The sequence below is a fragment of the Dermacentor andersoni genome, chromosome 3 (genome assembly GCF_023375885.2).
Source record: "Dermacentor andersoni chromosome 3, qqDerAnde1_hic_scaffold, whole genome shotgun sequence".
NCBI classification, from domain to species: Eukaryota; Metazoa; Arthropoda; class Arachnida; order Ixodida; family Ixodidae; genus Dermacentor; species Dermacentor andersoni.
In genome coordinates, this window is record NC_092816.1 from 29,125,942 (window position 1) to 29,150,000 (window position 24,059).

General features: G+C 44.2%; 1 protein-coding gene across 1 annotated transcript in view; it reads left to right on the forward strand.

Moving 5' to 3' along the window:
* The window catches only part of nSyb (neuronal Synaptobrevin), a 73,083-nt gene that overhangs the window by 5,946 nt on the left and 43,078 nt on the right, over positions 1 to 24,059 (forward strand). The window contains exons 2-3 of the mRNA XM_072287112.1: positions 5,966 to 6,089; positions 15,400 to 15,478. Coding sequence (XP_072143213.1) covers positions 5,966 to 6,089; positions 15,400 to 15,478 — 203 coding nt within the window. The remainder of the gene's footprint in view (positions 1 to 5,965; positions 6,090 to 15,399; positions 15,479 to 24,059) is intronic.

Below are 24,059 nucleotides of genomic sequence, written 5' to 3' on the forward strand. Positions count from 1 at the left end.
ACCAAACCTCGCAGCCAAGAATTCAGCGCAGTCGTTCCGCTGCGGGCAACCAGTCATCACACAGGGCTCGTTGCACTGCTCCCGGATGGTCGTTGTGCTGCTCAGCATACAGTCAACCGCATATCTTCGCTGCTGGCCTCCGTTGTCGCGATCCCACCGCTGCCACCAGCTGTTGTGATCTCGGTGCTGACTCCCGTTATTGCAATCGCACCGCTAGCACGAGTTGTTGCAAATGGGTCGCAAGCCCCAAGGGTAGCGTTGGCCTGGCGGCCTGGGGCACAACTGGAAGCATCTGAAGGTCCCGGCAAAGCATGAGTCGACTGGTAACAGAACAACTTGTTTATTCTAGCATCGCAAAAGAGCGGGCGGTCAGGTCGACCGAAGTGGAGAGACGGGAGAGCACGTTACTCAACAGAAGAAATCGGAGCCTCTCTCTTGGCGTCCGGGGGCAGCTGCTCTTATACTCTCGGAGTCGTGGGCAAGAGGAAGGCCTCGTGACGAGGCCACGTGACGGCGGGGCACGGACAGGCTGAGAGACACGTTGAGACGAGTGAAGTGACGCATCCGCCAAGCCGGCGCCGGTCAGACCTCCTCGCTTCACACTTGGGGAGCTCCTCTCCCCGGCTGCCGCGCTTTGACAAGCGTGGGCACCAACATGCACACACACAAACACACGCACACTTGAAGACACGTGGCACTTAAAAATGCCTGGACGCGCGTGGCGGGGAGGCGTATCGGCGGCGCTGAACGGGCCAAAATGTCCGCCGCTTTGAACGAAGCCCCGTCGTCCGTTGCATCCGCGCCGGCTATACCGCGCGTCGTAGGCGAAACGTAACAACGGCCAAAGAGCGTGCAGACGTGTTTGAGAGCGTTCCACTGCTGACACGAGCTCCGATTTTCAGCGTTGCCTGTAAAGCGATGTCGACCATATGCCGGCTTCGTCCACTATTGGCAGAGATAAACGCAGCATTGGGAAATACGAGCACAGCCGTCGGCTGTGAGAAGACCTTTGCAGAACATCTGTTAACTCTGCCTGCACTGGTGCTTTTAACAGCTGTGCATTCTCCTGAATGGAAACTCGCTCAGGTTAGCCGGCCCGCTCGTTTAAAGAGAGTGGCAGGATATCTTTTGTAATAAATGAAGTCATTTTCGCGTGCCTACAATTGCCGCAGCCTTGCACCAGAAGTGGTGCACACTTTTTCTTAATCCACAGACCTCAGTTGCTGATTGATGGAGTGCCAATTTTGCCACATAACTGTATTAATGTGAAGTTGTGTGTATGAAATCGGTTTACTTGAGGGAATTGGCACTTGTAGCTGTGTTGCGAAGTTGAGAGATAAGTCGGTAAAATATCAGTGGCTTATACAATGTAGGTAATGCTGTAGTCGAAGGGGTTACCAGTTTCTTAATGTTTGGGCAGAGTTGTTTCAAAATGAGCGAATAGCCAGATTCTAGCTTGCTGGTCTTGTAGTTTGTTTCTTTACAATGGGGCAGAAGACTCTATTTGCAAAAGACATTGGTGACCATGGTGCTATAGAGTATTTGATTGGCACTGTTACGCTCATGTGCAGCTGCTTAACCATGTTTTGACAGGAGTCGGGTATTGTGGCCCGAAATTGCGGTCATCCATAAGGGTCGCCACACACAATCAACATGGGATGATTCATGCACCTAGAGCTTTGTTACTGTGGTTATTTCAAATCTCAAGGTTCATTGTCCTACTTTTCTTTAGAAAACTGCTTAATTCAAAATTTTGATAAACTATTCTTGCATGGAAAACGGCAATACTAAATAGACATAACTTCTGCATCTGGAAAAGGCTGCTCGTGGAGAGTTGCTTAACCAATACGGCAGCCACAGAGAAAAACAAAAATTTACTGACAAATCAGTGCTTTGCAAACCTATTGAACAATCTGCCAAATAATGAACCTGATGCAGTGGCAGCTTTTTCCTTGCCTATAAGCTGTGTATGAACATTGTCCTAGATGGCTGTAGATGATTTGTGTGGCATTTAATGTGTTAAACATTTTTCTCTCTTTGCCTTGGATCATATAGCGATTACATTTAATTAGTTTAGGCAGTCAGGCTGATAATGTGATGAAAATTTGGCTATTACGAGGGTTGTCCAGCTCAATCCAAGATTTTTTTTACTTTCCAAGTTTAAACGAGCACCTAGGCTCGAGGTTTTGTATGCAGTAGAAACTGGCACCTGTGTCCTGTTACTGGTAGACTGTGCTCATTTCCCATGTGTCTGGATAGACTGTTATTCAAGATGGCGGACAACAGTGTGAACATCTACGTGCAACAGCGTGTTGTGAAGAAGTTTTTAGGGAATGAGGGCGTAAAACCTGCTGGAATTTACAGAAGACTTCAGGCTTAGTACGGTGATGAGGCACTCAGTCGCAGTAAGACATTTGAATGGTGGAAGTGCTTCAAAGATGGCCATATCTCTATTACTGACCATCTGGTCGTGGTGGATCACTGCCCACGGTAGTCATTACTGAGAACATTCAGTGTGTGGAGCAACTGATCATGGACAATTGTCGCATAAACTGTCATGAAATTGCAAGGGCGTGTAATCTGTCGTTAGTAACAGTGAACACAATAATTAATCATTTGTTGTTCCGAAAAGTGAGTGCACACTGGGTTCCAAAGCAGCTGTGTGCTTTTGACACAGAAACGCATCATGACATGTGATAAAACATGGGGTTCACCATTTCACCCCAGAATCCAAAAGAGCATCATAGCAGTGGAAGCATACGGAATCACCACTTCCCAAGAAATTTTGAACAGTTGCGTCTATTGGTAAAGTGATGGCAAGTGTATTCTGGGATAAACAGGGAGTTATTCACGTTGATTTTTTACCCCATGGTGCGACTATCAACAGTGATTATTACTGCCATGTCCTGCGTCATGTGCACAAGAATTTGTGGAAGAAACGTCCGGGTTTGATCACAAAGGGTGTGGTCTCTTTGCAAGACAATGTACGACCGCATACCGCTCGACGCACATTCCAAACAGTCAAGGAACTTGGCTGGGAGATATTACCACACGCCCTCACCCCCCACCCGCCCCCCCTCCTATAGTCCTGACATAGCACCAAGTGATTTTCACCTGTTTGGGCCCCTGAAGGAATTCCTTGGAGGAAAACATTTCAACACTGATGATGAAGTGAAGAATGGTGTCCTACAATGGTTCCGTCGTATTAATAAATATTTCTATGCCGAAGCATTCCAGGAGTTAGTTAAATGCTGGGATAAGTGTATTGCTGTAGCTGGAGGTTATGTGGAAAAGTAAACCCACTTTACGCACTTTGAAATTTGTTCTTCCATCTTTTTCTAAAAAGAAGTCCCGGATTGACTTGAACAACCCTCGTACAAAAAGCTTAACACATGCTCGCTATCTACCTCACATGCGTTGTGCTTCATATATCAAACACTGGGCTGCTCCAATATCCATGCTTCATTATAGTTATTTAAAAACACGTATACAATGAAAGCCTTCCAGTTAGCTTCAAAAGCAAGAATGCTTAACTAAGCTTGTGCAATGTTATTAACAAATTCCCTTAACGACTGCTCTGGCAGGGAAGAGTAGTAGTAAATAGAAAGTACTCCACAAGCAAGGGCAAAATGAAGCTGGACTTGTAGACAGCAGCTTTGCAGTTAAATGCAGTTAATTTCTGGCCCAGACCACATAACCAGTGACTTTAATGTGATGTTATATTACACAGTAATATTGCGTAAATTTAGGGATCCAATTTTTCTATGAAAAGTCTACATAAGTCAAGCTACGTTCCTGGCTTATTTTATTAATGTGATAAAATAAATGTTTAATAGTAAAGAACAATTGAATGTCCTGTTGCTGCAAGCTATGATATCAAGGGAACTTACAGGAATTTCAGCGTGCATCCACCTCATTTTTTTTCCATTTTCTGGAACTCTCACTGCAGCCTATTTGTTATTCCAAAATATAATTAGCCAATTTACCACAACATTCTCTATGTCCTATTAACCTTTTCAAATATGTTCACAGGATTAGATGAGTACATACATCAAGAATTTACACAATGTCAAATGACAGGGAAAGCAAAGTACCATAATTTTGATCGTTTTCATCCAGCACTATGTGACATCAATTCTGGAGTTTCCTTTTGTTGAATTCGTTTCTTTAATGTAATTGTGCTCCTCAGATAATAGTTGCAGCATGAACCTGTATCCCTAGGCATAGACTGGTTGAAATTGCAAGCTCATGTCATTGCACATGTCTCTCACATGAGAGAATTGCGATCGAACCATCCTATTGAGGCCTTTGCAGATAGCATCAGTGCCCTATTTTTTTGTTGCTGTGACACCGAGCTTATGTTTTGTATTTCCTCTACAAGATCATGTTCTCATTTCAGCTATTCTAGGGCAGTTTGTCCTATGTACTGAATATGTACCTGTAAGTAGACCACCCACGCGAGCCGTGGGTGTGTTGCATGCATAAGCTTAACATTTCCTTCTCTTGTGACATCTTATTTTGTATGTACTGATTATGCGGGTTGTTATCAGTCCTTTGCAATATTGGATACAAAGAATATCGCATGATCACTTCATAATGAAAAAGGAATTTACTCATAACTGCAGTAATTATAAAACACAAAACGTAAATGAACAAATGCAGTCTAAAAATGTAACTCGCTTATGTGATGGTTGATCACAGAAAAGTTGCACTGCAGCATTATACCAGATGCAGAAGACAACAGAGAATTGTAACAAATGTAAGCATGGTGCTATAATTACACAAACTATAAAAGTTATATTTTGATATGAGGGCATGAGCATAAAGAGCAATTGTATGTTATTTCTATAAAGTGATCACTTGCAGACACAATGTGTATTCTAGTATGGTTAAGAGCTTGCCTAATTTTTACTTAAAGCAAGTTATTTCTGAGCACTTAAAAATCTTTCATAACATTAATGTCATAAACTGGCTACAGTAAAGTAAAAAACAAATGGAAACAGTTCCACATTGGGCATGCGCTTGCATGTCTTTCTCATTTGGGACATCACGCTCGTGAAATGGGAATAGCTTCCAAGAAATATAACTACTAAATAATTTAGTCAATAACTAACGTCCAAGAACAGGTTTCATGTTGACTACAGTGTGCTACCCAAAACTCCCTTTGAGTTTTAGCTGTATTTTTGCACTGAGTGTGGATTTAACCATCAAACCTCTTGGCAGCTACATTGACAGTCCCAGCATGGTGTTATACTATTATGTATTATCAGTTTGTGAACTGGTTTGATCACATACCTCTGCAGCTTGTTTTGTACCTTTGAACCTGTACCCTTGAACTGTGCGTTGGCCAATTTCCTGTTCGCAAGTTCACGTACATGACTTGACATCACAGGATAATTCCACATCCGCTGCAATGGCTGGGAACAACACTGGTTAACAAAGACTCCCAGGGCTGAGTCCACTACAAGTACACACAAATGCCCAAGAAATTTAAGGGTGGCAGCTGTGGTTGTAGTTCAGTTGGTAGAGTTTCAAGCATGTCATGCAGAGGTTGTAGGTTTGTCTGTCGAGTTGACTAAATTTATTTAGGCATGCAAACAAAGTACAATATGCCAATGAGGTGTGGCTAAAGTACATGGACAAAGCGAGCCTCCTGGCTAGGCTTAAACCACTGGTCACAGATCAGGTATGAGCGGGTTGGCAAAACACAACAGCACTTCATTGCTTGATATGCACAGGCTCGCAGAAATGTACGAGTACCTTCACAACAAGCATTGCACAGCGGGTGGTCATGGGGTTACACAAAGTATACAGCTGGAAAAAAGAGACGAAAAAAGACTTAACATATTTAACCAGTTTAAAACTGGCTGAAATTGGTCTTGTAACTCTATACCTGCATCTCGGAAGGAAGTTAGAACTTAATTCACTTTGGGAAATGTGATGTGTTTATTTACTTGTGTTACAGGTCTCAGCCAGGAACTGCGGGAGGCCAGCCGGGGGCCGACCAGGAGGGGGCACCCAGGCCCCCAAACCCCCAGCACCAGGCCGCCTCGAAGCGGATACACCAAACACAGGCACAAGTGGACGAGGTGAGTTGGTGGCAGCAGCAGTGTTTTGTTTGTTTTACTGCGCCTACCCATTAACTGCTTCATTCTGTGTGCTGTGGCATAGATGATTTGCCCACAGTGTGTATGAAGCCTGTGTGAATGGCGTTCACCCATTTGCTTTGCCCCATTGGGCACTCTCCTGTGCCTGGTGTTTCACATCGCATTTTCCTGCTACGTTCAGTGGGTTCCATGCTGCAAGATTATCGCTCTAAAATCTGCTACAGACATCGCAATATGGTTCAGCATCAGATGCAGTTTGAGAAAAGCATAGAGAGTTTAAAACATGCAGAAATGTGTAGTGCAGCCTTGTTTTTTGCACTCAGAATGCCTCTTGGACTTTTTGACTTGGCCATTGAGAACTAGGCATAGCCCCTCACATTCTGCTACATGGTGTTTCGTCGTAAGTGCTGAAAAAAAGCCCACTCGGAAGCCTATAAGCTTTTTTTCGAGCCTGGCACACTGGTTGCAACAGCTACAACAACGTAGCGTGGCGAACTGGAATCTTTTGTTGATTTACTATCAACTCCTGCTGAAAGTGTGAAGTATGTGTGCAAAAGCCAAAACAACAAGAACAGCTGGCACTGCGCAGCCATCTATGAAAAAATTTCTCAGAAGATCCTATAAGAAGGTGGCTGGTGCAGCATGGCCACCTGCACTTTGGCCTCTTCTGGTATGGCCAGCTCGGCACTGGCCGTGGAAGCAAATGGGTTAAAAGCCATGGAGGAAAAAAGTGTAGTTTTAAGGTACTACTAGGTAATTTGGCTAACACAAATTTCATTGTGACTTACTACATCACATCTTAAAATACCATTGCTATATCCAATATTTGTTGTAAGCACACGTGTTAGCGTGCTGTCAGTCAGAAATATTTCAGTTAGAGTTTTAGCAGTGCCATGTTACTATACGGTAAGTGTAGTAATACTGTACAGGAAGACTTTTCGTGTGGCATACTAGACGGTACGGAGTCTATACCGCATAAGGTAACACGCACACAGTGTTTTGCGAGCCAAGCTGGACAGAGCCAAGACAGTGACAAACTGAAGCATACAACAGAGTCCGTGCTGTGCATGTGCACGTCTCGTGCGCTTTTCACCATGGTAGGACCAAGGGACTAGCTAAATTTAAGTCGCCTTCTGCAACGTGACGAAGTGGCAGCACGCATTCGCCGTGAGATCGAGCTAAAGGTGGCAGCACTATTGTCACGTTAGAGTGGCTATGTGGTCGGCGACACACATTGAAATGTACATGGCAGCACATTGCTGGGATTTATGCGGCCCAATTTTCTGGTAATGAGACGCGCTGGCCTCAGCGAACTGATTATACATTGCCTTCCAATGCCGCATTCCTCCATGAAATTTGCCGAAAGGTTCTTTTTACTTGAAAGAAGCGCAAACTGCCATTCAACAGGCAACTGGCACTCAGCCAAACAATGTGTTTCAGTCCTTCCTCAGGGCTTTTTGTGCGTGTTTCACTGGTGTTCCGCATGCCCTGTTAAATTTGTTGCGCAACTTCATTATTACTGCGTTCTCTGTAAACCTTGCACTGGTTCTAAAAAGTCAGCATCCCTGCGCAACAAAGTTACAGTAAAAAGACGGAGGGCACTTTACCTCACAAATTTTAAGCATGCATCTCCGCTTCATTTTTTTTTTTTTTTGCTTCGATACACGACCAGTTAACGAGCTTACTTAAGCTATGTCTTTGAGCTTAAGGTTTGAGTAACAGCACATAGCGGGATAACCAGGTTGCTTCGTACAAGTTCTGCCTCAGTAATACCAAAAACATGTAAAAAGCTGCCCTTGCATGGGGTAAGCGAAAAGTGAAAACACGAAAACCCACAACTGAAATGTGACGCAAGATGGTTACCTTCATGGCGTCAACCAGATATTACAGGAACACCTCAGGCTGCCGCGTAACCACTAAACGAGACTTATGCAATTATCGCAGTTATCACGATGCAGTTACTTTAATATAAAGTGTGTGATGTGATAATGAGTCCGTGCTAACAATATTTTTCTTTTTTCCACTCGGTGATATTCAGGCCTCCTCATGTTCATAGGTATCACAGATTGCAGAATGGTCAACACATTGCGACAAGTCTGTAATGTATTTACATATTTCTGCAACCACTTGATATCTTTAAAACGAGAGAAAAAGCTTTCTGTGGTTTACTTGAAACACAAAGTGACAATGAAATTGTTATACGTATGGCGAACGGAGGGTGCGACGGTGACACATTGCGCACTCGGCATGGGCAGTCACTGATTTTGCTACAGTGCGAAGACGACAGCGAAAAGCTAACTGCTTCTATACATCGTCAGAAAATGCAGACCAGCTTTTACGGTTGTGCTTCTACCACAGAAGAAATGGTCTGAAGATATGCGTGCCATATGCACACATGTAAACATGTATGGCATAGCAGACGACGCACGGTGCGATCTGTCCGGGCTTCAGCCAGTGGTAGCTGGTAGACGACTCTGCTTGATCTCGCAGCTAAATAGGCAGCACTTCTAACCGGAGAAATAAACTTGAGGTGAACTGAACTTGTGGCCGTACCCTTCGTAATGGGTGAATAATATGCTCGGGTTAAATGAGAAAAGAAAAGAATAAAAAAAACTATGCAAAAAAGAAAAACAGGAAAGAAAACATTGCAAAAAAGGAACAAAGCACTATTCGGGTTGGTGGTGCCATCTCTTGGTGGCGAGTTTACTCAGAGGGGACGCAGAGATATTCTTGCTGCAGCTAACAATATCCTACTTATCTGCTGGTGTAAAGTGTCTGCAGCGGTGCAATTTGCTACAAGCAGTGTTTTTAATGTATTGCTTCGACGAGAGCACCTATGTAACAAGTGTTTCACGTGTTGTTGGACAAAGTGCCACAAGGTGTCGCTACCGGCTTTGTTACTGTAAAGTGTTACTGGTGTCCATGTTTGCCATACATAACCCAGCACTACCATAAAGACTAAGACATGTATGGACAAGCTAAAGCTTTGTAATATTTGCGAAGATGAATATTTCGTGCTTAGCACATAGTTGTTTTATTCTCCAAGGCCTGAATATTAGCCGCTATCATTCAAATTACCATATTCATCGCGGAAAGCTAGTAGGGAACAGTTACCCTGTTCTGTTTACCACGCTTACTGCACAGTAACATGGCACTGCTAAAACTCTCTATTGACTAGTTTTGCTTGCTGAGGTATTTTAGTAGCTTAGAATATAAAAGAAACGTCACAGCAGCCTAGTGGTGGGAAAGAGTTCTACAGCACAATCCACTCATAAAGGGTTGGCTGGTAATAAAGCCAACAAAATCGCATTTCATCAATATGTTAGGCTGGAGACTATGTGTTGAACCACATTTCTTAAGCCATATCTAATCTGTAATTGGCAGCCAAATACTTATCTGGCATTCTCTTTAATTACAACACTGTACTACATAGTCCAGCTGCTGTGTATTGGATGGTGTAGCCACAATATGCAGTGGAAGAGGCACGAAAGTTGCAAGAAATTGCCTGAGAGTAAAAGTATCATGCTCTGTGGCTTGAAGATTTAGATCACCTTAGCTTCAACAGATGAGATCTTGTTGCTGGCTTCTTGCAGCAGCTTAGCTGTTTTCTCAGAAACACTGTTATTGTTGAGTTTAAGCTTCTAAAAGAAAGTTGTTGGATCTGCCAAAAGCTTAGTTCTTGAGAATTAAGGCCTGAACAAGGGTTGTTCAAATGTGTGAAACAGCACTGTTGACACAGATGATGCGCTGTGTTAAACTTTCCTCTTTTAGGGCTGCTGCAGTGAAGTCTCATTTCTGGTTAACCACTTTGCAAGTGTTACTGGGTGCTTTTGCTGACAGCAAGTATGCCTGACCATATCAACTGTTCCTTTCCTTTCGTTGGAGCACTTGTTTTTATGAGGGTTGTCCCTTAAGTGCTTGGCCTGAAGCAATGGTGGAGGTAAATAAACTGCTACATTTCAATACGACACTTTTTGGCACAAACATGAGCCAGAAAGGGGCTTCTGTCCTGTGATGCTTGCTAGAAGAGATGAGTTCATTTCACTGGAAAGTCACTACCTTGGTTAAGTCTTCTAGTGCACTGCTTATGTTAAACAGGTGGTGTAGGGTGAAAATGCAAGATATGGACATTGGTAGTGCATAACTCATCGTTGTAGCCTTGCAAGGTTGAATGGAAGCCATTGTTAGAGTAGTTCAGTTCAGGGGTACATTGTCTCGATTCTGCAGGTCGAAGCTCTCACCTATTATGTCATTTAGCGTTAGTTGTCTACGCCAGGTGGTGATTCAGGGCTGTGTATATTATTGTGGGTTTTTTTTTTCTGCAAAAAGTAACGATCTTGCACCTCTCAGAAAATTGCTGCCATCAATGTTGTCTGTTGCCAGGTGTGGGTGTACCTGTGGTGATGTATTTTTTTTTTTCAAAACAAAGCAAGCAACTATGCTTTCAAATGAAGACCAGGCCCATTCTTTAAGTTGCATTCTGGCAGAAGTTTGGACGTCTTCCTTGAACGGCACAAAATTCCCGACTTTGTATTTTTGTTGGCATGTACTACAGCCTTTGTCAAATGTATACGGCCTACTCAGTGCCTTCACAATATATATAATTCAGCTGTGCGGTGCAGTTCCTGGGGCACTGCTGATACTCTAAACCTCTGGATAATGAGTACGAGACTACCTTTCATGTTTGTCTATGTTTCATGTTCCTTTCATGTTTCATGTTTGTCTACTGTGATTTAGGCACACCTTAAGGAACTGTGGGTTGTTGAATTTAACCCGGAACCATCCTTCCTCTATGATGTGTAGTGGCTTTGGGACGTCGAATCTCAGAATTAGATTCTTTTTTTCAGTTTTTTGGTCAAGACACATTGAATGTGGAGTTTCAGTATTCCCTGAGGTACTACTGTTCAGGGAGCAATTTAGGTCGTCTTCCCCATCGCATAGCCAGTAGACTTCTCGTTCATTGCCTCTTTTGTGTGCCTGCCAGTGTGGTAGTGTATTCTTCTAGGTTTTTCGTTTCTGCCGAAGTGACAGGAGTTAATGTCTTTACCATGCTTTAGCATTGGGCCCATTCTACCAGTGTCGGAACTGTCATCAGCATGTGTCGATGGCAACAAGTGCAGATTTGCCACCCACCATTGGCCAGAGCACTCAGTTTTGCAAGAGTTTGCAACACTGGATATAAGGAGTAGTTTCATATTGCACCAGTGTAGTCGTCTTGGGTACACACCTCCTACTCCAGGCTGATAACTTGGGGGACAATCCTCAGAAATGGGGTGTGGTCCACTGTTTTGTTTTCGCCTATGCTGTTATGTCTTGAGGGCACATCTAAATGTTCACTTGGAGCAGGTAACAGCAGTAGCAGCAACTCTGCAGACTATGCTTGTGTCATTAAGATGAAATTCATGCAGGCTCGCGAATGTTTTTTTTTTCCACATATTACCTTATTTACACATATAATGAACGCACTCGCGTAATGATCGCACCCCTGAATTTTGTCGTCAAAATTGAGATTTTTTTCTTTCCCGCATAATGATCGCACCCTGAACTTGTCACAGCAATATGTCGTGTGCCAAGTCTAGCTAATGATGATCACGCTTACCATCTGTCAAATGCTACGCGAACGACTCTTGAAGACATACCAAGCGGTCTGCAGGCACCCAACATTCTTAAGCAGATGCCCCATTTCATTCCTTTTATCACTTTCTGCACATCCATGAAAAAAAAAAAAGCTACAACCAAACTTGCCTCGGCTTTATTATTTGTAGGCTTCATAATAGTTTTGGTGAACAACAACAACATAAAAGGTGCCTTTCGATTCTTCTCGTCTGCACTCATGGGCACGCAACAAATTGCGAGCGGTAACGATAGTGGCCACGTTTACTCTGATACGTTAGTAGTGTACCCTATTCATACGCCTACGCTTGTAACGCAGCTAAGATATTCGCCCACCCTTAGCGAAAACATGCCGTATTAGGATAGCAGTGAAGACAAATGCCGCAGTTTCCGCAGCATGCCCGACATGTTTCTATGTCACTGGCAGCTAAGCGCGCCCATCTCTGTTTCTGTCCTCTGAAAGTGGACATGGCTATGTTATAGTTGCAAACTTGCCGATATTAACAATATTATTCATTACTGATACAGAAGAAACTGTTTCAATGCACGTAATGTACTCACGAGAAGAAAAATAATCACGTTCGACGCGTTCGGCTTGCTCCGCCGGCCACCATTTTTTTTTTTTTTTTGGTGCCCCACACTGACTGTGGCAGCTGCCTGCTTGTTGACCCGTTGTCATCCCGCAGCAAACGCAGGATGAAAAAAGAAAATGTTTCTTTTCGTGGGAAATTTAACCCGCGTAATGATCGCACGCCTGAATTTGTGTAAATGTTTTTGACAAGGTGCGATCATTATGCGAGTAAATACGGTATGCCCTCCTGTTGGCAAATATTCCTTGCTCCAGGCACAATTCTTATAACGAACTTGATACAATTATTTTGTCTCCAGTTGTGCGTACCACGAATAAATTCTGATTTTGGGCCTTTAGTGCATAGCTGCTTGGAAGTGTTTTCATTAGAGGTGCCATTTATTGTGTGCTAGTTTCCACTATTGTAAGAAGAGAAGCAGCGGTAGTAGCTTTTGCGCTGGAAAGTGGGTATGCATCCTTGAGGATCATACCTCCATCTGGAGATGGTTTTACATTTTTGCACAATAATGCAAGATAGTGCTGCCTCTGTTCAGAAAGGCGTATTGCAAAGGAATTGTATAAGCCAAGCTAAATGATACATTGATTGCACTTCTGGAAATTTAGGTAGATCAGTGTAATGTTGAACAAGAAGCTTTATGGCCAAGAATTGAGCTGACAGTTGTAGATAGGTGGTGACACTAGTATATGAAACGCCCCTGTGCAAGCACCCACTCGCACTTAATCACCGTCTGCTTGGGTCTAAGTTGATTGTTTAACGATTAAAAAGGGTTATGCTATATTCAAAAGTAAGTGAGGACACGAAAACATAAGTCCTATGGACTTTGCATCACAAGAAGAGCCTAGACTGGGAAAGTGCTGTGAAATTGTCATAATGGCGTCGCTGGTGCCATGGTTTGTGCTAAGAATCGAGGGGAAGTTCTGCCTTGGCATCCTTTGGGATCAATCGACTGTTTATACCAAAGGAATGCAAATAGCTTTGTGAGAGTATTCAAGTGAAGTTTGTATTGCCTCACTCATGTCGGTGTTGGTGTTGCCATAAGCAAATACTCGAGCTGCGCGAAAATAAAAATTGCTTGTCAGGCTGCAGATTCGAACCACCAACCTCTGAGTTGCAAGACCACCACGCTAACAAATTCAGCCACTGTTGATTCATCATATGCCCTTTACAGCGGGGGTTTTACTGCCAGTCAGATGGGGAGGCTGCGTTTGGTTAATTCTGCTGAAGAGCAGGTTGCATTGAAGGAACGGCAGCGGGAGCAGGCCGCACGTCGGGCATTCGGTTGAACAACAGGCGGCGTTTCATGAATGCCACTGGCAACTCGCTTGAGAAAGGGCTCGTCATAGACTTGCCAACCTCATGGTGAGGGAGCGTGAAGCCGAGGCGTTACAACGAAGAGCCATGCATCCCTAGCCTCATTTGCACCCCTCTATGCAATGAGGAAGGGCGGTCATTTTTTGTTATCATCCAACATATGGTGCATTTTTGTTTCATCTACATGTAGAATCTCTGAACAGAGATTAGGTGAAAAAAAGGATTCACCTGCATCAAACTTCTAGCAGGTCATCCTGCACTATGGTTGTGGTAATAACATATTATCTGTAGGTTGCTGGTACTGCTGTCACCCTTCTGCTTGGCATGGGTTCCACTCACTTGAACTGCTGCAACTGTTCATACTAAAATATGTATAACACTTTGCTGCCTCATGCCTTGCAAACAAGAATAGCACTTTCTTTGCACGAATTATGTTTGAAAATTTCAAACCACGGGGTTTGTTTGCATTGGGAGGTTGCGCTCTTTCTCTGCTGGGCCCAGGTGGTGGGCATAATGCGTGTCAATGTTGAGAAAGTTTTGGAACGAGACCAGAAGCTGTCTGACCTGGATGACCGTGCAGGTGAGAAAACAAGAAGTGCAGGTTGTGTACCACTAGGCATCACTGCAGGAATGCAGGAGGACACTTAGAGCTCGTAACACCACAAAGGAACCAGGGTTGTCACCTGAAGACTGGCATTCGTTTGGTTCTGTAGAGTTGTGTAACATTACCATAAGCGTAATTTAAGCTTCGCAGGCTTGTCTCCTGCATGAGAGGCAGGGTTGGACTCGCGCAGATGAAAAGTTTTCCAGGCTTAATGCCTTCAGAAACTTCCAAACCTATGAAGCCCCATGACAACTGCAGAGACCATCATTTTTACTTTAACACATTTTAAGATATTGTGCTTACTGCCGCTGTGTTGTGCTGAAATTTAAGCATGGTTCATCCAGAAAAAAAATATAATAAAACTACCGTCGTTACTCACCTTGCCATCAGAGATGAGTAGCTTAGAGGCATGGACTGGTTTTTGCCACCTGTAGGCAACCAAATTTTGGAATAAACCAGGAAAATAAAATGCCAAGTGTTCATATTGGAATTCAAGGATTGCAGTCTTCATAAGAAATTTGAGGTAAAAGTGGTGGTAAGCACAGAATCTCCATTTAAGGTTGTTGGATTAATAATGCAAGTCACTGTTTACCTTACGTTGTGCTTCGTCAATTCGGTGGTAGGTTTACTAATTAGCAACATTTATGATGGGCCCATGTCATTTTCTTGGGCAGTATACGTTGGTGCATGAAAGGTGATGCAATTTTTGTAATTACTGCCCGAGAGCACATGTGAACCTAACTTGTCAATATACTGGTCATGAGGGTACAACTGTTTCTTCTGTGGTGTGCTTGCTGTAGATGGCTTCCTCGCAGCACCTGGAAAGTGATCTCTTGTCATGTGCACACCAATTACCGTTCTTTTGTCATGTGTGCCAATTGTGTTTTTTCAAGTGTGGCGACATATGCTTTGTAGTCCTCTTGCCACCTCTGCTTTTTCCGCAGGCAAGCATTCATACTAATAAAAACCCCTCGCCTCTCTTCTGTCATCTGATTCTTTTGCATACATCTTCCGGCTTCTCTTCTCTTTCCTTGTGAGCCCATGCAGCCATGACGAACCTGTGGCAAAAGGGGTGCAGTGTTGTGTGCACCCATTTCCGTGTGCTGTCCTCTTCTTAGTGCAATTTTCTTCCTTGTGTGTCTCTTTCCCCGCCCATATCCGTCCCGGTATTTAGGTCGTGGATATCATGCGCACAAACGTGGAGAAAGCGTTAGAGAGAGATCAGAAGCTGTCGGAACTGGATGATCGTGCAGGTAACTTGTTGATGAAGGCTGCATTCTCGGCGCTTAAGCCTCGCTTTTAAGATTTGAACGCGATATCATTCAAAGATCCCTGACTGCTTCTCACGCTTCCCAGCAAGTGGAGCGTATGTAACCGTAATGTTTACCTGGAAACGCTTGCCGCGAACGCTATGCACGAAGGCATGTTTTGTGGTGGAACCACGGCCTCTTGCGTGGGCCGCGATGCGGTGGAGTCGAGCGCCAGCTGGAGTTATCGCGGGCGCCGCGGCTGGTCTGTGAACGCCGCGGCCGGCTTGTGTGTGTGTGAAGGGGTTTCTTTGAGTTTTCGCGTAACAGAATTATGTTTTCTTGTGTAGTCAAATTACAATCCGAGAGCTATCATGTCTGTAGGTTGTGTACAAGTCGTAGGTTACGATTTCTCTACGTATTTTAGCTTGAGAAATTCAATTATTTCAGTCAATTCATTGCGTCATCTGGAAGGCCTGGGTATATGTTCTTATTTCTACATTGTTGCAATGTGTTTTCATGATGGTCCTCCCCCTGAGCAATGTACGGGTAAGAGGGCCTTTGTCAGGCAGTTGCATCTGCCTTTAACCCCTACATCCCAGACAATGTATTGTCTAAATAGAGCATTCAAACATTCAAGCATCAAACATACTTGGTTCGAATACCTCATTGCCGACGCCGGACGCCATATTTCCTGCGACACGGGCTCCTTAACGCTATCGCGTCAATAAGGCTGTCATTTCACGCCGGCAAGCTCTATATGTTGTGTAATTACTGCGTGAATGTAACGAAACACCGTACAAGAGGACTTGTAGAAATAGCGTAACCGCAGCGCCTTTTATGTCTTTTTGTGCTGTGTTCCCTTCGCATTTGCGCAGTGATTTCGTACAGTAATAAATAACCAACTAGCCTCTCAAGATGTTCTCCTTTAGAAAGCGGTAAATGCTGCGCAGGTTCTTGCTGTTTCTCTTCTTACTCTACCGTTGCGTCACGTTCACATCAACGTGGTATTTGCATAACTTATTCATTCTTGTCGTTTTGCGACACCAAATGCTTTCACAGGCGCGCCAGTGTAAACAAGTATAGGAAAGAGGCATATTTCTGCCCTAATGTCAGCGAAGCAAGGACTACAAGTATCTGGTCTATTCGATTTATTTTCCAGGCAAGCGGGAAGGAATGCTGAAGTCGAGGCCTTCTACTACACTGCAGTGAAGTTGCGACCCGGTGTAAGTCGATCTACGTTGAAACAACGTCCGTTCTCATTCTGTTCTCGTCTTCACTACCCCAACTTCGGTCTGCTCCCTCGCCGTGTTTGCGAAGAAACAGGTTTTATGCATCATTCGATGTAGTGGACCTGTGTCTATCGCAGATGAAACACAAAGGATATAAACATGTACAAGCAAAGCCAATGTAATATCGAGCGTGCAATGTATCGTAGGTCTGTTTACCAAGGTGGTTGCATACAGCGCATGTTTTGTTGTTAATCAATCATCCGCGCAGAGGCAGTCTATTACAGACGGAGTTCATGGCTTATGTTGGAAGTCAGTCGTATCATTAAAGACATTGCGGTCGCATGTATCGTTCAATAAGTACTAGCAGGGAAGCCAGTCAACTTTCTGCTACCGACGTCTCTACTTTCCCTGTAAACAAACGCGCTTGCTACGCTCCGCCTGTAAAGCGTGCTCCTTCGCAGCTGAACCCTGCTTGCGGCAAAGCCCACTTTCATAAACGCATCGCATTTCTAAATGCAATGGAAAGCAACCTGCTCTGTGAATATCGTCGTGTAAATATGTATTTATGCAGCCTGCTTTCCCGACTAGGTTTAGGCGCGATATTATATTTGTTTGTACTGCGTTCTTACTTAAGATGCAACTACTGCTGAGTACGTCCTCCTCATATTTCGTTGCTTGGTTCTGTGTGTATTTTTAAATAATTTGATTGTTAAATATCTGTTCGTTTGACGTTTGCCGAACATTTCGCTGATAACAGATACTGGGGACTGTGCATTTGGCACAGCTTCAAATCTAGTCGTTGCAGTTCCATGCATATCAAACATGCCTGCGTACTTTTTTTTTTAATGTAGTGGCGTTCGCGCAGCTCTCCGCGACGGCTCAATGATGTGCAGATGAAACTCAGTTACCCATATCTTACGCCTTTGCTTTAATGCAGGATTTGCAAACTGTAAACTGCAAAGTGCATTTTCTTACCTGGTGTATACAATGCGCCGCGCATACGTCACTTACAAAGCCTGATTACAGTGCACTGTCCACATAATCAAGCCTGCCGGCGGCATTCTTTAGTTCGCAGACGCGCAGACTGTCTCCAGTTGCTGCACTCATCGTATTATTTGCTTCGGCTTTATGTAAAGGAGTAAATAAGAAAAAGAGGGCGACTGAGCGTTAAAAAATAAAGTCACGTTGTCTTCAAAGAAACTCCGTTGGTCTCCGCCGTTCAGGGGTCGATTCCAGTCGCTTCTATATAACCAACATTATGAAACGCGGCGCGCAAAGAAGAAAAGAAAACATGTAAAGAAGGCGACAGGACAGAGCGTTACTCTCGACTAACGTTCTTCTTAGAGCGCTAACACTCTGTACTAACGCCTTGTTACCACCGTTTTTGAGCTATCTTTAGTCATGCCACTACCCTAAACTATCCCAGTACTGCATCTTCCTCAATTGGCGAAATATCTTAGTACGGGCAAACCGCGTGCAATATGTCTGCCAGGAGGCAGACACCTGACGACTTCCTCTTGAAATGCTCACCATTGTATTCTTCTTTTTCTCGCTGCAGGAGGTCACGAGTCACATGAACCTCGGCGCCATGTTGCACGTCAACGGAAAGCTGCTCGAGGCCGAGTCAAGCTACCTCGAGGCGCTACCGTTGAAGCCAGACGACCCTATAACGCAAAACAACCTGCAGAAGCTTCGGAACTTGCTCGCCCAGAAAGGGCTTCGGGCCGCCACCACCATAGTCAGCAACCGACGGTAGCGGCGTCGTTGTCCGCGGAGATCTTCAAGTAACACAGCGCGAGGTACCGCCGGAACCGGAAACACCTCAGCAGCGCATTGCGCGCCGAAGGCGCGACGACGTCGACGACGCTGGAGCTGCGCGGCCGGCACAGCCTGCGGCAGCCGCACATCCTAGCCGCTGCTTGCTCGTCTGCGGATTTCGCCTGCCAAGTTTCGTCGTGGCCTCCGAGATTCGGCGGCGCTTGCTGACTAAGGGGGTTGCTTGGGGCTGACCCCTCGCCGCCCGATATCGGAGGCCATGCTTTCGTCTGCGAACTTCGCTTCGCCGCCAGGAGTCGCCTGCGAAGCGCCGGCAGCTGCACGGCGCCTCTATAGCGTGACGTCACCGGCGCCGATCCCAGACGTGTTTTGTTTCACACTCGCTTGTACTTTTGTTGTTGTCGTGTCGCTTCGGGTTTGTTCCCGGAAAGCGACAGAGAAAACACTTGTGTCCTACTAGACTGATCGCAAACTGACTATCGCCGTTGAGTGACCGCTCAGAGCCTAGTCAGTCCTCTCCCCGACTCCCTTTTCCCAACTTTTTATTTATAACGCTTTTTTTTACGCGTTTCGTCTGGCAAGCCCATAGCAGCTCTGGAAGCGAGTGACGACTTTTATGCCGCAGTTATTACTGCAGAGTGAGCCTCTTGAAACGGAACTTTAGTCCCTCGTTGGCTTCTATTTTTTTTCTTGTCGGAATGTCAAGGGGGGAAAACGGAAGTGCAGTGAACACGTTACTTAGTCACAAGTGTGTCTGGCCGGACTCGATGCAGTATGAATCATTTGCGTTTCTTGTGGTTTTCTTTTCGCCCGTATCTGTGTGTATATAACGGGTTTATTGTCGCGTTTCTATCTCTATCCCGAAATGTCTGCTGCTGCACTTCGTCGATTATGTTATTCCTACGAGAAGCAACAGGTCTAGTCAAAGTGCCGACGCTCCGCTGTGGCTTGTCCGCTGTAAATTACATCGCTCGCTTGAACGGATGTTCCTTTCCTTTGTTTGTACACGCCCTGTATTTTTCCAACCCTTTTTTGTGTCGAACCCAAAGCCCACGGTCACGTGTAGTGCTTATTAATAAGCCTTCGCGTTTAGGACTGAAGTGGGAGAGTAGTTGCCGAAAGAACGAGAGAGAGAGAGACACCCTATTCTTTTATTTTTCTCTCTCTTTCCCTCTGTGAAGGCACGGAAGAAGGATATAGAGATGGAAGAAAAGATAAATCTATATATTGAGTTGTGATATGCGCGTTTTTCGGTTTCTCCTTTCTGACGCAATCTTCTGGCGCACACACGACCAAACTTTTTGCTTCCATGTGTAGATCGACGGAAAGGACATAGTATATATATATAAATATTATACTTATCTCGGCACATCCATCGTCCTTGTGTACAGAGAGAGCCATGTAGATTGACAACGTGCGGCAATACACGTGCCGAGATCCTGCAGGAATTTGTTCTAAACTGACGGCAACCGAGACCTAATTCTTTCTTGGCTTCGCGAATTACGCTTCTTAAAGGAAAAAAGAAATGATGGTATACCGAATGGGACGCAGTCATTGCAGTGCTTTCGTAGCTTATAATAGCAGTGGCTGGCTGTGTGCGATTTCTTTTTTTCTTTCTCGTCTTCTATTAACTTCCTTTAGAGTCGAAAGCAGAATTATCTGCGAAGAAGGCAACCAAGGCTTTTATAAAAAAAGTATTTTATATGGGAGGTTCTACGTCCTCTTGACAAAGTTAATCCGAAATCCTCGTCAATTCACAATGCGTTACGAGACTTTAATCGTCGCTCTACGGTGACCGCTGTCGAAAATATAACATTGATTATAATACTTTTTCAACATAATTCTTTCAAACGTACTGAACATAAAACACAAAAATGAAACCTGTGTCTATCTTTTTTTTCTTTTTGTACCCATTCAAGAATTGAAAAGGCTATACTCGAAAAGACCACCGAATCATTAGACGGAAGCCGCACATCTTTCCTGAGAAGACGCGAGATTTGCTTTTCTTAGTGATATTTCTCTTCTACAGATGCTGAAATATAGTACTCGGAGGCCCAAATTTCATATCCACTGTTCGCGAAGCTAAAAGCTCGAAAACCGGCATTCATGTTATGTAAATATCGATACCTGCTTCCGCTTTTCCGCCGGGATATGGACTCCTCTTGGCGTTTACTATTATTAGTGGTATCACTATTTTTCCTTAATTTAGCGGCGAATGTCTTGTTCATTTGTGAAGAAATTCTAGGTCACTGACGCCGTTGTATTTCTCTGTGCTCGCTTTTCTTTACCTTTCTTCTTAAATGCATGTGGACGTATCGGGGCGCTCCCAGTAACGTTCCCTTGGTCTGCCACTGTAATTAACAGATGAAGTATGAGAGATTAAAAATATAGAGCGAGAGAGGAAGTGATAGCCACGTGATTTCTATAGGCTGGTTGGGAGCGAAAGCAATCTTCTCTGGCCGTTTCTGTTCACTCGAGAGCAGCCGGTCGGCCTTTAAGTTATTTATATTTATGGCGTCCCTGTGTTTGGTTGTTTTATTTTCTCGCTAGACCATCGCTAAGGTCTGTAAGCGCACCTCGGGATTAAAAGGTTCTCTTCCGCACTACGAAGCTGAGGTTTAGTCTGTATTTTTTTTTTCAAGCAATTGTGCCAGCAGTGTGACGATACGAACGTTTTTTGTCTGTTATGTCTCGGCGCAAGAACACGCAGTGGTAGCGCGTGATTCGGGTTGTTGTGTTTGTGCGTGTGATTCGAGCCAGGAAATATTTAATCGCGAGTTTCCCGCGCGATCGCACGTACTTCCGTGCACCGCGTGTTGTACTCCGACTAATCCCGCGTTCGTGGCAGATTTGCCGGCGCGGAGATTAGCGGAAGCTTGCAGTGGATCGCTGCTTCTTGTGCGCCCGTAGTCACGAACCTATATTTAAAGAAAAGAAATTTCTGTGCAACTCGTTTTTGAGATAACGGAGGAACTTTCCCACTTTTTTCTCGTTAACACTTGCCCCATGTGCAGTGATAAAAAAACAATAGACATTTTAGGAAAAGGAATTCTGACATCAGCCAAACAATGTGGAAACTAACATTTCAGCACCTCAGTCTCGATACATGATGTTAAAACAAATCACGAGCTTCTTTGAAGGCCGTGGAAAAAAAAAGTGACGACTGAAAGCATTATTGAAGGAAGTACATAAACATTCCAGATGCCTCCAAAGTCCATAGTCTGGAGAGATCCCTTTCAGCGATATCACTTCTTTGGATATACTATAATTGCCAAATTCAATGGGCAAAACGCGCGTCGCTCCAGCGAGGTATTGTGTCGAATGCCATGCCACGCACACGGGGTGGCGTCTCATCAAATGATTCAAATTACCGTCGCAGCTTTGGTTACATCGTAACCGACAGAATTGGGCAAAATTATGCCATGCGGACTGCTTCTAGGCTTGTTTCTTGCCATAACCTTTCGTGTCATATTTTTTTTTTTTAAGCAATGAAATGCTTTGAAACTCGATTTAAACTGTGATTGTTCCTTTGCTTCTAATCCTTCTTCTTGTATTGTTAGGCGTAGCAAGTTATTTAGTTTGGTCTCGTGACTTTGGATGAACAAGACACGCAGCTTTCTCCTTTGTGATGCTCGGTGCACCGTTTGTTCCATAAACCATTGCGATCCCAGGTTTGTCTCGTTTCACTCGCTGCCCACGTGTGCATACCACAGGCGTCGTCCCACGACGCCAATGCACGAAAGCCAACGTGTGCCGAAATGTTAAATAAAAAATTATAATAATGAAAGAAGGACGACGTTATTGAACTTGGAATGAACACGCACGCGTAATAAAATTTAGGCTTTCCTAAAAAGTTCTGTACAATACATTAAGATATTTACAAATAAATTTTTGAATCTAGAGACTTGCGAATGTGTTGGTTCTCTCGACTCTATCTTCGGGGAATCTTCGAGAATACGACATCACCGTGGACGTAAGTAGCGCTGTGGGCGGAGTCTTTACAATTGCTAGCAATTATTATTATTATTATTATTATTATTATTATTATTATTATTATTATTATTATTATTATTAGAGATATAAAGGAATGGCAGAGAGGTTAATCAGGGAATTAAAAATATATGTATGAGGTTTTACGTGCCAAAACTACGATCTGATTATGAGGCAGATCATAGTGGGGGACTCTGGAATAATTTGGACCACCTGGAGTTTTTTTTATCGTGCACCTAAATCACAGGGGTGCACCTAAAGCACAGGGGTGTTTTCGAATTCCATCTCCGTCGAAATGCACCATTACAAGTTAATTTTAACGGCGACAATATGGGAAGTTTGGCCAATGAGAGCCCGCTATCCCAAAAATCGTAACGCACACGCACATACGCGTGCGCACATTCACGCACGCGTACACGCACATATATGTAAAGTACACGGCAGAACAGTATAAATAGAAAAATAAAAAACAATCGCAAGCTTTCACAATCGCATAGAGGGAAACTCCCTAAATACATTCTATAACTATACAGGGTGTTTTACGTAAATTTTCAACAACGTCTAAACTCGTTAGTAACTTGAGCCCAACCTTGAAAATATGCAAATGCCACGTAGCTGGACTGAACCAAGGTAACGTTGTTTTCCGTTGCTTGGATATACTCTGATTATTTCTTGCAGTCCGGCTAATTGCATAATTAGCATTAATTAATCAACTCAATTATTATAATAAAATTAAAACTGTCAATGAGAAAATTGTAGAGAAATATGAAAAACTCCCGATGCAACTTTCTGTTACTCAATATGTGCTACATAAAAGTGTTTTTCCGAGCGTGAAAGAAGCCCAACTTCGTAATTCTTAATTTTTTCATGACTGAAATTCACAAGTGCACTTGAAAGTTCGCAATGCCAAGTTTAGACTGCTGTTTCGAGTTAAATTCATTGGTTGAAAAGAAAATCGGCTTTATCGCGGAATTCTCGGCATGGATAGATGGCTCACATTGACGGTCATCATGACCACAATCTTACGGTACGAGCTTGTCGAGAAACTGCGCAAACAATAAACGTGGCCGAACGTGACAGTACCACAGCACGACAGGGGTGCCTTGCGGCGATCGACAATAACACTGACAATCTAGTGAAAAATCGTCACCGTAAAAAAGCAATACAATGTACGCGTGCTGATAAGGTGCTCTGACGTGATCGTGGCTTCGGTACGTTCGGGTACTGGCACAATGAGAAGCTGCGTTCGTGGCGTGAAGCGAAAACAATCTGTACTTTCGCTCAGGGGAGTATAATCGCGTGCCATAGAGCGAAGTCTAGCTACTGGCTTTGTTCCTGCGAGGTGAAATTGAAACGCATCTGCCACTGTCGTGCTCGCAATGGGTGGATTTGTCTTTCGTGTGTATTGTGAACGCTTGTACAACGAAGACCACTACAACAAATTTCCCTGAACAAGGAAGAAAATTAGGCGCCCCGACAGCTGATTTGTTACTCTGCAACGAGCGGCACGTAGCGTCGAGGCCACTACCCTCCGGAGGTAAGTGTGCTCAGCGCGAGGGCTCACGGCTTCGCAGAGACGCGATTGTCAG